Source organism: Brassica oleracea, chromosome C2, assembly GCF_000695525.1.
Source record: "Brassica oleracea var. oleracea cultivar TO1000 chromosome C2, BOL, whole genome shotgun sequence".
NCBI classification, from domain to species: Eukaryota; Viridiplantae; Streptophyta; class Magnoliopsida; order Brassicales; family Brassicaceae; genus Brassica; species Brassica oleracea.
In genome coordinates, this window is record NC_027749.1 from 48,054,231 (window position 1) to 48,070,472 (window position 16,242).

The 16,242-nt window shown below is 36.4% G+C and overlaps 3 protein-coding genes across 5 annotated transcripts; all 3 read left to right on the forward strand.

Moving 5' to 3' along the window:
• The first annotated feature begins 2,467 nt into the window (after positions 1 to 2,467).
• On the forward strand, positions 2,468 to 6,941 carry LOC106322207 (serine/threonine-protein kinase Nek3-like). Of its 3 annotated transcripts, XM_013760350.1 has the most exons (14): positions 2,468 to 2,688; positions 3,237 to 3,353; positions 3,461 to 3,527; positions 4,042 to 4,107; positions 4,206 to 4,252; positions 4,338 to 4,383; positions 4,456 to 4,536; positions 4,623 to 4,715; positions 4,784 to 4,865; positions 4,946 to 4,995; positions 5,076 to 5,149; positions 5,229 to 5,280; positions 5,350 to 5,712; positions 6,224 to 6,799. In XM_013760350.1, exons 2-14 carry the CDS (start codon positions 3,268 to 3,270, stop codon positions 6,797 to 6,799), a joined length of 1,683 nt encoding a protein of 560 aa, XP_013615804.1. In that variant the 5' UTR covers positions 2,468 to 2,688; positions 3,237 to 3,267. The 3 variants fall into 3 exon arrangements, with proteins under 3 accessions (XP_013615804.1, XP_013615792.1, XP_013615799.1); XM_013760338.1 differs by having other exon boundaries at positions 4,338 to 4,536; positions 6,224 to 6,941; XM_013760345.1 differs by lacking the exon at positions 2,468 to 2,688 and adding an exon at positions 2,855 to 3,170 and having other exon boundaries at positions 4,338 to 4,536; positions 6,224 to 6,941.
• A 4,609-nt stretch (positions 6,942 to 11,550) lies between these two features.
• LOC106325038 (40S ribosomal protein S24-1-like) lies at positions 11,551 to 12,741 on the forward strand. The gene is made up of 5 exons (XM_013763059.1): positions 11,551 to 11,708; positions 11,811 to 11,852; positions 11,936 to 12,106; positions 12,264 to 12,350; positions 12,446 to 12,741. Exons 1-5 carry the CDS (start codon positions 11,637 to 11,639, stop codon positions 12,473 to 12,475), a joined length of 402 nt encoding a protein of 133 aa, XP_013618513.1. The 5' UTR covers positions 11,551 to 11,636; the 3' UTR covers positions 12,476 to 12,741.
• A 420-nt stretch (positions 12,742 to 13,161) lies between these two features.
• LOC106325307 (bifunctional L-3-cyanoalanine synthase/cysteine synthase D2) lies at positions 13,162 to 16,063 on the forward strand. Its single transcript, XM_013763349.1, has 10 exons — positions 13,162 to 13,257; positions 13,403 to 13,463; positions 13,543 to 13,710; positions 14,395 to 14,658; positions 14,753 to 14,890; positions 14,969 to 15,020; positions 15,090 to 15,169; positions 15,406 to 15,465; positions 15,534 to 15,614; positions 15,702 to 16,063. Exons 2-10 carry the CDS (start codon positions 13,425 to 13,427, stop codon positions 15,789 to 15,791), a joined length of 972 nt encoding a protein of 323 aa, XP_013618803.1. The 5' UTR covers positions 13,162 to 13,257; positions 13,403 to 13,424; the 3' UTR covers positions 15,792 to 16,063.
• Positions 16,064 to 16,242: the final 179 nt, after the last annotated feature.

The following is a 16,242-nucleotide window of genomic DNA, read 5'->3' on the forward strand; positions in this document are numbered from 1 at the left end:
CATAATTTAGATGTCATGCATATAATTTAGATGTCATGCATATCGAGAAGAACTTTTTCGACAATCTGATGAACACAATCCTTAACATCTAAGGTAAAACGAAGGATAATTTGAAGTCAAGGTTGGATTTAGTCGATATCTGTGATCGTTCTGAACTTCACGTTGATGAGAACGGTACGGCCCCTTTTCCCATTTATCGGCTAGATGGTGCTGGAAAAGAAGAGTTCTTTGATTGGATTACAGATATAGTAAAATTTCTAGACGGTTATTCATCAAATTTGTGAAACTGCGTTGATAGAAGCGAAGGACGACACTGCAGCGACGTCTCTTAAGAACTCCAAGAACCGAAAGAGCGATCGTGGCAGGAAAGGTATGTATGTGCACAACCTCGGCGCTTGCTCTATGTCTTCTAAGGAGGATCAACTTGTAAGTTCTATTCTTTTTTTATCTTTATATTTATTTAAATAAATATTTTTATATATTCTTTGGCTAATGACTGTTTTTTAGATTGAAGTAAATGACGGTAATCCCGTTGATCGTTTTCAACTTATTAAGGAGGCTCACACTAACAAGAAGACGGGTCAAATTTAGGACGCCGTGATCAGATCCGTCGTTGACTTGGTGGAAACTCAAAAAGAAGATCTTCTATCTTCTCAGCCTCTCTCTGATGACGGCGATTCTACGGGAGTTTCAACCAACATGTTCCGATTGCAAATAAATGATATGGTCGAAAAGGTAATTTTTTTATTAATATATTTATTTTATAATGTAGTTTACTAACTTTAAATATTTTTGTAGGCGGTTCCTAAAAGGAAAGGAGGACGTTTAGTTGGGTTGGCCCGCCGTGCTTCTTCGTATCCGGTGTCTTCTTCGCAAGTTTCGTATACAGAGCAAATATGAACGGATTGTGGCATTGGAGGAGCAGAACGCCACTATTCTTTCTGAGAATGCCACTATCCTTGCTCAGCTGGAATCCCAAAAGAAGACCAACGCCAAGATATTGGAAAAGGCTGACGAATACCGATAAACCACATTCTGACGAACTTCCGACGACACTCCGATAACATATTCCGAGAACAGAATTTATCGGAAACACTATATTCCGACGAATTAGGTCGTCAGAATATACTGACGAATTAGTGTCGTCGGAATATTCCGACGAACCTGTTTGTCGCTATATTCCGACGACTCTAATTCGTCAGTATATTCTGACGACCTAATTCGTCGGAATATAGTGTTTCCGATAAATTCTGTTCTCGGAATATGTTATCGGAGTGTCGTCGGAAGTTCGTCAGAATGTGGTTTATCGGTATTCGTCAGAAAGTCGTCGGAAACTCTGACGAAATTCCGACGAATTTTTGTTTTCCGACGAAATGATACCGACGACCACTGTCGTCAGTATCCGCATATTCTGACGAACTTCTGACGATTTTGTCCGTCAGTATCCGCCTGTTTTCTTATAGTGTTATACTCTAGTTAGATGCATATTATACGTATTTTTGTTATGGCTTAGTATAATTATTTTTTTTGTTCAAATGGCTTAGTATAATTTTAAGACTGCATAACTTGACTATCCTAGTTAAAAAAAGAACTGCAACCAGTTGACTACATATAATATCAAATAGACATAATCATTCAGATTTTTTATTCAGGTTCAAGTGTATTCTTATCGGTTTAGATTGTTGATTGTTTGAACTTTGAATATAAAAAGATTAAACGGATCATGATTCCTTTTAGTTTTTCCTTATATAGAGGGTATGACTGGTTTTTCCTACCAACCGTAAACACAACTTTTGCGGTTGATAGCGGTTGTTGGCGTTTTGCAACAATCATAAATTCAAAAACTGATTTTAACTAGCGTTTACAGTTGCAGCGGTTGCGGAAAGATAATTTTTTTTCTTTTTTTCTAAAACAATATAAATACAAAAATAAAAACATTATATAAAAAAATTAAATTGGAATTATAAAAACACTAAAATATATCTTTTATATTAATTAATATTATAAAATTTTAAAATAAAAATATTTTCTGTATTAAAAAAATTAAAACTAGAACTTTCTAAATATAATTTTTATATTTATTATAATATTATGATTTTTGATATTTTATAATTATATAAAATATAAATATTGTTAATTTATTATTTAACCGCTGCTGCATTTGGTAGTTAACCAGTCATAAGTATCCTGTAAACGCACTAATTTCTAATCGCAGAACCAGTCGTACAAATCTCTTAAAACCGTTAGAAACCTCAACCATCCGCATCCGCAAACTTCAATAACCGCAACCGGTGAACAATGTCTACTGTTCACCTTTGAAATTGATGAATTAACCAATTATTTAAGAAAACGATATACTATTATACACAAATATTTCCAGCGTAAATATTAAACAATTAATAGACATTAAATAGAGTCACAGGATATATATTTATTTATTTTAATATAAAAGAAATAATAAAGTCGATTTACATCTCTCACGGTAACTCTGTCGTTTTCCTCACACTCTCAGAGACAGAGAGAGAGAGAGACAGAGAGAGAGAGAGAAGCAGGTCTCATGGCGAAGCAGCTTCTTTCCCAGCTTCCTCTCCACAGTCACTACTTCCTCCACTACGGTGCCGTTTTGTAGCTTCTTCTCGGATAATGCCACAACCACATTCCTCCAGTCTCTCACCGACACTTTCATAGGTTTGCTCCTCTCACTCACCGCTCTCTCCTCCGCAACGACGCCGTTTTGAACTCAAGAACTCTTTTTTCTTTTTTTTTTCTTTTAATGTTTCTGTGGTGTTTAATCGAACATAAAACATTTAATTGGTCTTTTCATTACCGCAAAATGTGAGTGAGTAGAAGTGTTTTCAGACCAATTATTGCAATAAAGATTCGAGCTTTAAACAAGACAAAAGAAAAAAAGAAAAAACCATTTCAAGATTTTATTTTTTATTTGCTAATTGGAGCATGTGTTATTAGGAAGAGTCAATTTTCATGATGTGGATGCCTTTCTTTTCTAAGCTTTAACCCTCTAAAGATTTCATTTTCATGGCAAAGTTTTGACTTTACTAAGTTTTGGTGGGTCGGAAGATTCGTGCAAAGAGTTCTCACTTTAATTAGCTTACTAAATGTTTCACCTTTTTAGCTACTTTTCTTCTTCAAATCTTTACATGTCCTGAAAGGTACGGTTAGTGTTTGCTGCTTCATTGAGATAAAGCTTGATCATTGTTGTTTCTGTTTATCTTCAGAAGAAGATAATATTAGTTAAGGAGCTTGTCAATGGAGCATTACGAGGTTCTTGAGCAGATTGGGAAAGGCTCCTTTGGCTCAGCTCTTCTTGTGAGGCATAAGCACGAGAAGAAACTGTAAGATACTTGTGTATCACTTTAATGGAAACTGGTTCTCTTTATTTATGTATGTATAATTAGTGATGTCTGCAATTGATTCTTTCTTGTATTCTTGATTCTTGAAGGTATGTTTTGAAGAAAATCAGGCTGGCTAGGCAGACTGGTAGAACAAGAAGATCTGCTCATCAAGAGGTTCATCCTAATCTCAATATGTTACACACACACATACACTAACACTTGCATATATTTTACATGGATCAAGCAAATTTTATAGTGTTGCCTTCACTGAGCTGAATTTTTTTGAAATGTGGAAGGATATATTTAGATCAATGTTCTAGACCAATTTTCTGAACGTCTAGACCAGATTTAAAAAAAAAAAAACTGTTCTAGAAAAATCGTTTCATTTAGATCCGATTTTTAAAACACTGGTTAGATGATGGCACATGGTGATTTTCTTATATTTTTTGAGATTCAAACTCCTTTTCCACTAGCCATTATAGATAAAATTCGTCTGCAGTATGAAGTTCTATTAGACTAGTAATTAAGTTGATCAAATCTTAATCTAACCACTACAGATAAAAGCTTACTTGAAGTATGAGTGTACACTAGTATCTGAATGCTACGGTGTTATCACCCTTCAAAGAAATGACACAGGTTATGCTCTTGTGACTAACAGTTCTCCTTGCTAATTGTTACCTCCCTGTAGATGGAACTAATCTCAAAGATCCGAAACCCATTTATCGTCGAATATAAAGACTCTTGGGTTGAAAAAGTGCGTTTGTTAAGCCTCTATGTTACTTCAATAGAGATTTATTTTTGTACATTTTAAAAGTAAATAATCATGTCTCTGGTGTGTGTGTGTGTGTACAGGGCTGCTATGTGTGCATTGTTATAGGCTATTGCAAAGGCGGTGACATGTAACTTGTTGTTTACTTCTCAGAAATTTTTGCCTGTTCTTGACTCTGAAGGAGTTTCTGAGACATTGTAACTTCTGCATTACAGGGCTGAAGCAATAAAGAAAGCCAATGGAGTAGAATTCTCTGAAGAGGTGTTGTTGTACACATCTTATCTTAAAAGTTTATTAGTACAGAAAGTTCTGAATCTCTTTTTTGTTTTTCAGAAACTCTGCAGGTGGCTGGTACAACTCTTGATGGCTCTTGAGTACTTACACGCCAGTCACATTCTCCACCGTGATGTCAAGGTTGGTTGTGTTTTAGCATAACACAACTATTGATCATCTTCCTGTTTGAAAACTTACTAATAGAAATCTCCTTGGTTTGATTATAGTGTTCAAACATATTCTTGACAAAGGATCACGATATACGTCTAGGTGACTTTGGACTTGCCAAGATCTTGACATCAGACGACCTTGCTTCTTCAGTAAGTAATAGATTTCAAACTTCTTCAATGATCTTAAGTCTCTGAATTGATTTGTGTTTTTTAATCAGGTGGTTGGAACACCAAGCTACATGTGCCCTGAGCTACTTGCTGATATTCCCTACGGATCAAAGTCTGATATTTGGTCGTTAGGCAAGTTTCTCTCATCCCATGGCTTAAGACACTAAGAGAAAGAAACAATGTTTAACTCTGAGTCTATTATTCTGTTACAGGATGTTGTATGTATGAGATGACGGCTCTGAAACCAGCATTCAAAGCCTTTGTAAGTAACTTCTTCTCCATCCATCCACAACCTTCAAACATCATGTTCCCTTTTGTCTTGATCTTCATGATTCTGTTTAGGACATGCAAGGGCTGATCAACAGGATAAACAGATCCATCGTTTCTCCACTTCCTGTGCAATATTCTATTGGCTTGTAAGTATATAAGATTCTTATTTTGTATAGAGAGAGCTCAGCAACTTCCATTTGATTTTGCGTTTCCTGCTTTCTCCAGTCGAGGTTTGGTTAAAAGCATGCTCAGGAAGAATCCAGAACTCAGACCAAGCGTACGCACCATTCTTGTTGTGATCATTAAACCTAAGCCTGTACAAATCTGATTAGTAAGTTTTGTGTAGGCTTCTGATCTTCTCAGACACCCGCTGCTTCAGCCCTACGTTCAAAAGGTTCTTCTCAAGGTGAGCTACCGAGGACAAGGTGAGTTACCAGAGTCTGAATCCGCGAGAAGAAGAAGCTATCCTGAGCAGAGAAGGCGTCCGCCTTCTGGCAAATGCAAGAGCTATGGTCCAAGCAGGTTTGAGGTTGACCAGGAGGATTCTGTTTCTTCTGTTAAACCCCTGCACACGTATTTGAACAGGCGTAGGCCAGTGGAGAACGGTGGAGTGGTTGTTCGTAGACCAGCTGTTTCAAAAACTTCAGGGGTTTCTTACAGTTCAAGATGTGTGCCAGTGAGATCAAGCCAGCCTAAGAGTGGTGGTCTGGTAAGTCATTTGTCCACATACTCCTTTATAGGCCTGTGGGTTTGGGTAGTTCGGTTTAACACAAAATCTTACCGAATTAACCCAAAATAGTGTTTGGTACAGTATTTGGTTAGCTTGGTTTTTAAAAATTCTACCGACAGTTTTTTTATTTCAGTTATATTTGGTTTAATTTTGTTAAAATTTCGGATAAGTTCGGTCTGAAATTTGGTTAGTTCGGTTTTAAAAAATCCTACCGAAGTTTTTTATTTCCATGATGTTTTGGTTTAATTTTGTTAATTTTAGGATAAGTTCGATTATTTCGGATAAGTTCGGTTTTCGGTATGGTTTGGTTATACTTTTTTGTTTTTTTAAAAGAAAATCGAAGTTAACCAATTATTAAACCGAACTGAATCGAACCAAACCCCTAACCAATTAACCAAAAATTTCTGTTCGGTTCAAAATCCCAACCCTAGCCTTTTTATCTTACAAGTTGCTGATTCAGTCTGTTTATGTTTTTGATCTAATGTATCAGAAACCAGCTGCAACAACTCGTAGGGCCTCCTTACCAGTCTCACAAAAACCTTCAAAAGGAACAAAAGACACTCTCTACACTCCAACCATCGGTATACTCCATCAGCTAAACTCTCCAGACGTCTCCGTAAACTCACCAAGAATCGACACAATCAAGTTCCCACTAGCTTCATACGAAGAAATGCCATTCACTCCCGTTGTGCGCAACAAGAAGACCAAAGGATCATCCAAAGGATCATACAGCCCGCCTCCAGAGCCACCGCTAGACTGCTCAATCACAAAAGACAAGTTCACGCTTGAAGAACCAGAACGCTTGTCTGATCAGAACGCGACGAGCAGGGCTTCCTCAGGTGCGTCAAGGAGTAGACAGAGGTTTGATCCCAGCTCGTATCAGCAACGTGCTGAGGCGCTTGAGGGGTTGCTTGAGTTCAGCGCGAGGCTGCTTTTGGACGAGAGGTATGATGAGCTGAATGTGTTGCTGAAACCGTTTGGTCCGGGGAAAGTGTCGCCTAGAGAGACGGCGATATGGTTGTCTAAGAGTTACAAGGAAACTAGTGCTAGTAAGCAGGAAGGTTAATGAACATGGGTTCAAAGGCCTTTTTTGAAACTTGTTGAGGTTCCACGATTTGATAGAAGTTTTCTTTGAAGCTAACCCTTGTATCTGATGAAACAATGATATTCAAGAAAGACTGACATCTCCGTAATCGTTATTCCACTTAGACCTTATGAACCACATAGTTCAAGTAAGAAGTATAAATTGCAGTTTAAGTACTTAGATTGTTGATGTCTTCAGCGTTCACACACACCTTTTCCTTGATGAAAACCACTCACAATTTGCTTCCAAGTTTGAAGGAAAACTTAAATGTCTCATGTAGGCAAATGCACAAACGAATGGTGAATATATTGAAGACAGATGTCAAACCTTTTTAGGCCATTGAGCTTTTTTTAACAATTATTCTGAATTCGAGAGCTTAGTTTAACGAGAAACTAGTGGTATTCCGGTGCTACGCGCCGGATTCATATATTTTATTCTGAAATAAATTTATAATTCATTTGAGAGTGATTAGCGAATACATGAACTTATATGCTATACCGTTACAAAAAAAAATTATATATGTTGAAAGAGAATAAGATTTTTTCTGATTCATTTGATAGTGATTAGCGACACTAGAATAAAAAATCGATATTTATTATCTGATGGTTGGTGATAGATAATAGTTAGAAATCAATGATAGATGTTGTATGTTGAGCATGTGGACGTAGACTTGGAGTGTGTGCTGGATAGTTGCTCCTGAAAGTCTTGTTTGATGTGAGAACTTATAAGAGAGAAGTAATTCGTTATTTCATTCTTTGATTATTTATGGGAGTTGAACATTGTAAGCAACTTAAGGTGATATAGCTTGTGATGAGTTCCCGTAGCCCGGGAAGTTCTCCATTAGTAAATTCATAGTAAACTAATTTTATTGTACATAAAAGCTCAGGGGGTATTTTTTCCTTTACAAATATTTGATTTTGTTAAATAAAGATTTATCATTAAGAAAGTTCTTTTGCTGACATTTGTAGTGTTCTTTTGTTTAATCTAGTCAGTCCCTAATGAAAGTCATCTATGAACATGTAAACGCTTATTTATAAAGAAAACAGATACCACTCGAATCGGTTTGGATTTACTGTATGTTCGATTAACACCAATTTCATATACTACGAAAGTAAATCAAGGAAAAAAACTATTAAATAGTAAATTGAGTGAATGCTTTGATGACTCTAATTTTTTTATATAAAACATATGCATTTGTGGAACGCAGTCAGGGTAAAACCCGAAAATCTATTCACAATATGACACCCTATAATGAGAGAGTTACTATTATTTTTTTATAGGTTAGAAACAATCTTCTTCATATTTTTTGTAACTGCGTGAGAAACAAATTTTGACAGAGGCTAATTTTACCAAATTAGGAAAAATAGTAAAATATATTGTTTTCATGTTTTGACCGGTGCTCATCATTGTTTATATATTATGCTATTTTAAAGATTTCGGAGAAATTATTGAAGTCCAAAGAATGTACGGTGCCACTCACCGATGTATTATTCTTTATAACAGTTTTTGATATATAGGTACGATATTTCATTCGTACCTGTTTCAGAAAAATATATAACTTGGAGAGCACGTGAGTTCATAAAAGTGAAAATGTGTTAAAATAAAAACGAAGCTTTGTTATAAAAAACTTGCAGATATAGTTCAAACAGCCACAACGAAATTAATGTAAAAATAACATAGAGTTTTGCTTAGTAAGTATAGTAAATGGGGATTTTGCTTCGGCAACAGTAGCTATGCCATGCGGGACTTTTTTTTCGATTCTCATGTGGGTCAAGTATGGGAATGGTAGATGCAGAGCGAATTAATCCTGCAACAACAGATGAGGATGGCTATGGTTGGCACTTGTAGTTTCACCAACTTCTGCTCCCACACCACTTGCTACCTCTGCCAAAGTGTTATCAGCACCAATAGAGACATTAGATGCTACCGGTTTCTCCACAGGCACATCATCATTAGGTTCCTGGCCATCTCCCTCGTGATATCAAAGTGATTAACATGAATATCTGGTGCTTAGAACCATAACAATTAGAATACACAATTGAGGGGGTAACTTGAAATAGTTAAGACTTTCACCTGAGATGCGGAGGTCAACACGTATTGGTTAAGCTCAGAAAGAGTGAGAGGTTCTATTTTTTGGGCATGAACCAGCTTTGATGTAGAGGCAGACTGGTTGAACCATCCCCAAACAACTTCCCACAAGACAAGCTGTCACCAATTGAACTGCAGATCAATTGGTGACAGCTTGTCTTGTGGGAAGACTGTTAAAGGGTGAGGTCGTGGGTTCGACGCTCACAACAACCTAATTATGGAAGGTGTTCCATAATGGAGGGGTTGGGGTCGGCGCGCTGCAACGCTGTAAGCCCGGGTCCCACGGGGCGGGTTGTTACAATATAATTCAAAGAGATGTAGAAAAAAACTCAGTATTAAGTACCAACATGTATAACAAAGTCTGGGAGTGGTGGACGCTGCTGCTCAGTGAAGGTGAAAGTCTGGTGCTTAGAACCATAACAATTAGAATACACAATTGAGGGGGTAACTTGAAATAGTTAAGACTTTCACCTGAGATGCGGAGGTCAACACGTATTGGTTAAGCTCAGAAAGAGTGAGAGGTTCTATTTTTTGGGCATGAACCAGCTTTGATGTAGAGGCAGGCTGGTTGAACCATCCCCAAACAACCTAAAGAGTTTAAACGTGGCAGCACAGAAAAGTTAAGAGGACGCATATGCCAATATTTTTAATTTGCATAAAATTGTTTATATCTAATACCTGTATTTGAAGCAAGTACTTACTTTTCATAGAGTCCTTGACCGACAGCTGTCTCAGCGTCACAGTAGAGATGGGTTTCGGAAAAGTGCCGTTAACAAATAGCCTACCTGCATGATGGAAAGTGAGTTTTTTTGAGTGATATATTGGTCTGAGAACACAATAAATCCCACAGATGAAGTTGTGTCTTAACACTGGAGACATTACAAATTATCAATAGCTTACCTCCAACAACCTTGGGATTAATGCTAGTGACCAATACAACTTTTGGCTCAGAACCGTAGCTTTCCAATTTGTTATGAAATGCGAAAGTTAGGTCGTCGAACGGACTAACACACACATTCCCTGTAAAGTATCAATGAAAATGAAATTCTTGGAAAATACGATATCATACAAAGTTGTAAGAGATGACAAACACTGAATTTTAAATTGTTAAGGCTCCCTTTCTAGCTTAGAGTCAGCATTACACGATGTGTCCCCTGTGTCCCGACGTTAATTGTGTTGTTGATTGTCTCTCTGATTGCAATGAACTCTCCAAGAATGTCTTGAAAAATTTAAATTAGAGGTCAGTAAGAACAGTGGAAAGATTCTAAAGCGAAAGAAAGTTTATAAGAGTACCCGGTAGTTGTTTGTTGGTATTAGCTAACGACAACAGCTGGTCGTGATTGCAGAACCTGAAGAGCTCAGTAGTTTGCTTAACTGAATCCTTGATTTCCACAAACAACGTACCTTCACTGAATCGAATAGAACATGTGCACCAGAGAAGAGACAAGTGCTAAGCGAGTAAACTGAACCCTCGATGCGGTTGTCATTCACGTTTCCTTGGATGAGCGTTGAATGCTAGACAGACTGAAATAATGAGAACGTAGTATCTAAATGGTTAAATGAGTAAGAAACTTTAATGAAACATGGTGGTAGTTTGCCGTAGTTACCTGCTTGTCTATGAGAAGCATGTCGACATCCATGAGTTGGCCGTATTTCTTAACATTCCTTGCCTCCCAGAAACTGAGTATACGGAAGTGTTTGAACAGTGACCAGCTTTCAAATAGGCAAGAAGAGTAAACTAATTCGCCATTGATGGATCTGAAGTTTGCGAGAGAGAGACCTTCGGGATTTGGTTTCAGTATGACTGTTCATCCCAAGCGACGAAGGCATTTATACGGTAAGCTTTAGTTGATTTTTTTTGGAAGATAGATGCCTGCTTTAATTGGAGAGGAGTGGTGCAGTAGGCGTTATGCTTGAATTAATGTTGCCAATCGTCGATAATCACACCGGTTACAGAAAGGTACGCCGGAGTTAGAGAGATGTGAAGAGACGCAAGAACTTTCTCTGGAGCGACACAAGCAAAAATGAACCAAACCCTAATTTGACCTGGACTTCTTAAAGAATATCAATTTCAGCACCCAAAAAGCCCAAATAAAAAACATAACGGGAGATGCAACTTCAGATTGTTAAAAATACAATACACGTGTCAACAATTGCCCCATGCATATTGCTGAGGTGGCAGCAGGAGGAGAGAGCAAAGCCAACTTTATTGTATAAGATATATTATTCCCTCTGTATCATTTATTGGTTTTTAAGATTTTTGCACAAAAAAAAAAAAAAAATTTATGTAATTTATCTTGGTTACATAAAAATAATATTAAATAAAATTAGTTCAACTATAAAAAAAAAATATTTTGTAAATGGTAAAAAATTTCAAATGACATTAATTTTATTTAAAATATTGAGAAACGTCGAAATAAAATATAAAATTTTAAACACCACCTAAATTGATACGGTTTTAAATGAATCAATCTATTTCTAGTGATACACAAGATCCTGTATGGGTTTTATCTGTATGTATCAAATCCGAAACAAACTTATAAACTTTCCCCAGATTGGGCTTAATAAGACCCAATAGAATTTATACGGCCCATCAAGCTAGATCCAGTAAGAAACGAAACCCTAAAAAACCTTAAAAGTGAGAGCCACATATTCCAGGGTTTTCTCTTTCTTCAAACGCCGCTGCTTAAGAGAGAAAACTCGTTAAACTGATCTCGGAGGAATCGCAGCCATGTCGGAGAAAGCAGTCACCATCAGGACAAGGAAGTTCATGACCAACAGACTTCTCTCCAGGAAGCAGTTTGTGAGTTCCGATCCTTTACCACTGTGATCTTTAGTAAACTATGGAGATATAGATAATCTTAAGTGAGCATATTTCACATAGTGATGGTGCCTTGTGATGCAGGTTATTGATGTTCTTCACCCAGGGAGAGCCAATGTTTCAAAGGTATGAACTTTACTCTCCCCATTGAATCTAATCTTAGCTATGCATTCGTTTTTTTTTTTTTTATATTGGAATGTTGTTGAAAGGCTGAGCTGAAGGAGAAGTTGGCAAGGATGTACGAGGTTAAGGACCCGAATGCAATCTTTGTATTCAAATTCAGAACCCATTTTGGAGGTGGGAAGTCATCTGGGTTTGGTTTGATATATGACAATGTGGAGAGTGCCAAGAAGTTTGAGCCTAAGTACAGACTCATCAGGGTACAATTCTATTTCCCTCTCTGCTCTTTACTTTTTTTTTTGGTAGTAGTGTTCTTTCCTCTTTAGTTACTCTATGACAAAGATGTGACAATATTAGAGTTGTTGTAGATCTTTGGAATGTTCATATTAAGTTGATTTGGGTTTGTGATTTTGACAGAATGGACTTGACACGAAGATTGAGAAATCAAGGAAACAGATTAAGGAGAGGAAGAACAGAGCCAAGAAGATCCGTGGTGTTAAGAAGGTGAGAGATCTTAACTCTTCAACCTACATTTTGCAAACTGTTTGTTTTGTGCTCTTTTTTTTGTAATTAATTGGTTTGTTTTTGTGTGTGTGTAGACCAAGGCTGGTGACCCCAAGAAGAAGTGAGGTGTTGAATAGAGCAGCAGGAGCAAGGGTTGTACTCTGCAGTATCCCTTGTTTATGGCCATATTTGCTATTAGTCATCGTCTAGTTGGATTTTGTGCTTGTCATTATCACACTCGTTTTTGTCTCGGTCTGGATTATATGTTTTAAGCATTAGAGAAATGTTAAGATTTTGATGAATACATTTTTTTTTTCAAAACTGTTGTCTCCTTGAAATTTATACAAGGGGGCCTGCTTTATTTGAGTCATACAAGGTTACAGTTTGGTTATTGCAAGTGATCCCTGGTCTAAAACAGTTAAAGATGATCCTAATTTATCTTTGGTAGCTTCTTAGATTATCATCATTACTGGCTAAAAAACAATTCCACAGAATATAAATAAAATAATGAAGAGAATTCTATCTTGATTACATAAGATTAGTAATTTAATCAGAGAAAAAGACCATAATGCTTTTTAAACTTTTAAAGAACAGTACTAGAGGTTATCTTGACATTATACAAATATATTTAGTGCAGTGCATAATGTTATTTTCAGACTTCGCAAGATGGCACAAACTCTTGTTCTCATTTTTTCCACTCACATTATGCAAAGATGACACAACCTCGACTCCATACTTTCACGTCACAGGAGAGGACCACATGTGAAAGTAGCATACTAATCTTTTTAACTATATACACAGTACCATGCTACTGTACCACCACTCTATATATTCAGTCTGGTGTAGATTTAGAGACTTATCAGTTCATTTTACCTTCACCATTGACACTTTCGTTCAAACTTTAAAGGTATGATTATACTTTTGGGGTTCTTTCTAGTTTATCCATAAACACACCATGTAGTTTTGTTCTGTTTTAGAGAACATGGAATATCGTTGAGTATTTTGGGGATATTGTGTGTATGCTTCTTTGAATATAAAGCTTAAATCTGCAGGATTTTTAAAAGAAAGACTAATATGGAAGATCGTTGCTTGATCAAGAACGATGTGACTGAAGTAAAATAACTCTCCATCTCTTTCTTGAAATAAAGAACATGTCTAAAAGCCTATGTTCTGTTTTTTTCATTTTGTATAGTTGATTGGTAACACACCAATGGTGTATCTGAACAAAGTTGTTGACGGTTGTCTAGCCCGTATAGCCGCCAAGCTTGAGATGATGGAACCTTGCTCTAGCGTCAAAGACAGAATCGCTTATAGTATGATCAAAGATGCGGAAGACAAAGGATTGATTACTCCTGGAAAGGTTTATATAAAAACACAACTATAAAAAACCATATAGTTATGTCAAATCTTCAAAATAACATTTTTAAATTTTAATCAAAAGATAACAGTAAACTGCTCTAACTAGTAAACTCTAATTCCATCTTTACGATAAACTCTAAATTTTAATCACTAAACTATAAACTCAAACATTGTATATACTCCTTCTGTATCAAAATAAGTGGATTTTAAGGTTTTTGCACACTAATTAAGAAATTACAAATTTTTATTCAATCTTTTGTCGTTTGTCTAAAAACAACAATAAATATATATAAATCAACCAATAAAAAATCATACTGCAGAATATAAATAGTCAAAAACATAAAATTGTATTTACTTTTTACATGGAAACTGGAAAACATCACTTAAAATGAAACAAAAAATTTCTCTTAAAACATCACTTAAAATGATACGGAGAGAGTATAACATATATTTGACTTTTATCTTTAATAAATGCTATTTTGGACTTTTTCTGTTGTGTGCTAATTTTTCATAATAATATATAAGTTACTGCTATTTGAGGATATTTTTACTGGGGTCAGGTTTTTCTAGCGGGTTCAAATTTTTATTTTTAATTGGGTCAAGAAAATTGTTTCTTAAATAAAAATAAATATTTTAAAAGAAAATAATGGGGTCAGCTGACCTCTGAACTGTTTTTTGATTAAAGAGTACATTGATTGAGCCAACGGCTGGTAACACCGGGATTGGACTAGCCTGCATCGGTGCAGCAAGAGGCTACAAAGTGATACTTTTGATGCCTTCAACGATGAGCTTAGAGAGGAGAATCATTCTAAAAGCATTAGGTGCAGAGCTTCATCTCACAGATGTGAAGATAGGCATTCAAGGAATGCTGGAGAAAACTGAAGAGATACTAAGCAAAACTCCTGGTGGTTTTGTTCCCCAACAGTTTGAAAATCCGGCAAATCCTGAGGTTTATATAATATCATGCATCCACCCTCAATTATATGTTCTTGTAGTCAGTCTCTCTTTATCTCTCTCTCTCTATAATGATTTCTTACTTGAAGATTCATTACCGAACCATGGGTCCGGAGATATGGAGAGATTCAGCAGGGAAAGTAGATATATTGGTTGCTGGTGTTGGAACTGGTGGAACTGTTAGTGGTGTAGGGAAGTTTCTCAAGGAGATGAATAAAGACATTAAGGTTCAAGAAGTTCACTAATTCTTGAAAACTAACCATATATATTATGTTTCTTCAAGAAATTACAATCTGGATCAACAGGTTTGTGCGGTTGAACCTGCAGAAAGTCCAGTACTCAGTGGAGGAGAACGAGGTGAGGCAATAAACATAACTCTATAGTCTAAGTTCTTGATTATAACTAAACGTTATAAGACTCTTGTAGGTCCACATTTAATTCAGGGGATTGGTTCTGGTATCATCCCAACCAATTTGGAGTTAAGCATTGTTGATGAGATCATTCAAGTAAGTAGCCGACGTTTATCTACTTCTTGAATCATGAAACTGTAGGACCTCAAAAATCCTGATTGAAATCACGAAACAAAATTGGCTGGAAAAAATAATACAGAGCTGTGAAAACCTTTAGAAAAAATGAAATAAATGAATACATGAAGTCGAGATTTGATCTTTTTCCTTAATTGAATTACATGGTTCCAACAAAAACAATGTTTGAGACCTGCATGCAATACTTTTTAATTCAGGTGAAAGGTGAGGAAGCTATTGAAACAGCCAAGCTTCTTGCTCTCAAAGAAGGATTATTGGTATGTTTTTTCTCGGTTTATAAACTATGAAACATAGGAGTTTGTGATACGCTGTGATAATCTGGCAGGTGGGGATATCCTCTGGAGCTGCTGCAGCGGCTGCGTTGAAGGTTGCAAAGCGGCCAGAAAACGCAGGGAAACTCATTGTGGTAAAGCTTTCAAGTCTCTGACTGACCATAAGCGTTTTGAGTTAACCGAGACTATTGAATATCCCTTGGTTATTGTCTGGTTTGCAGGTGGTTTTTCCCAGTGGAGGAGAACGTTATCTATCGACTAAACTGTTTGATTCTGTTAGGTTTGAGGCAGAGAATATGCTGATTGAATGAGTGGCGGTTTGGTCTTGATAAGAGATGTTTGTACCAAGGTTATAGTTTGATTGTTCCTGGCCTTTGGAAAATCTATTAATGTTACATAGTCGATGATAAATGATTGCAAGGCATCGATTAGTGTGTCCGAGTGTGTATAATAAAGAATAATGGAAGATTATAAAGTGATCTTCTGTAACGTATTGAACAAGGAACGTAGAGAGGAGGAATCTTCCGAGTGAATCCGAACCAAAAGCAGATTACTATGATAGTATGAACCAAACCAATGTAATGTTTGAACCAAGACTTTCGATAAACTAGTAAAAAGAAAGATACGAGTTCTCGTCGGTGGGTCAAAGACAAATACGCGTTTTATTAAATCAAGGAGTCAGAAACAGAGTTACAAAAGGGGAAAAGGAATGATCGCACTACAAGAAAACAGCAAGGATTCTGAGGGAAAAAATCGTCGGAA

Bases quoted from the DNA above. Each gene is read 5' to 3' on its own strand.
- LOC106322207 (XM_013760338.1), top strand. From the start codon at position 3,268: ATGGAGCATTACGAGGTTCTTGAGCAGATTGGGAAAGGCTCCTTTGGC. The intron at 5,150-5,228 runs GTAAGTATATAA...TGCTTTCTCCAG, and splicing joins GTGCAATATTCTATTGGCTT to TCGAGGTTTGGTTAAAAGCA. The intron at 5,281-5,349 runs GTACGCACCATT...AGTTTTGTGTAG, and splicing joins ATCCAGAACTCAGACCAAGC to GCTTCTGATCTTCTCAGACA.
- LOC106325038 (XM_013763059.1), top strand. From the start codon at position 11,637: ATGTCGGAGAAAGCAGTCACCATCAGGACAAGGAAGTTCATGACCAAC. The intron at 11,853-11,935 runs GTATGAACTTTA...TGTTGTTGAAAG, and splicing joins GGAGAGCCAATGTTTCAAAG to GCTGAGCTGAAGGAGAAGTT. The intron at 12,351-12,445 runs GTGAGAGATCTT...GTGTGTGTGTAG, and splicing joins AGATCCGTGGTGTTAAGAAG to ACCAAGGCTGGTGACCCCAA.
- LOC106325307 (XM_013763349.1), top strand. From the start codon at position 13,425: ATGGAAGATCGTTGCTTGATCAAGAACGATGTGACTGAA. The intron at 13,711-14,394 runs GTTTATATAAAA...TTTTGATTAAAG, and splicing joins GATTGATTACTCCTGGAAAG to AGTACATTGATTGAGCCAAC. The intron at 14,891-14,968 runs GTTCAAGAAGTT...CTGGATCAACAG, and splicing joins AGATGAATAAAGACATTAAG to GTTTGTGCGGTTGAACCTGC.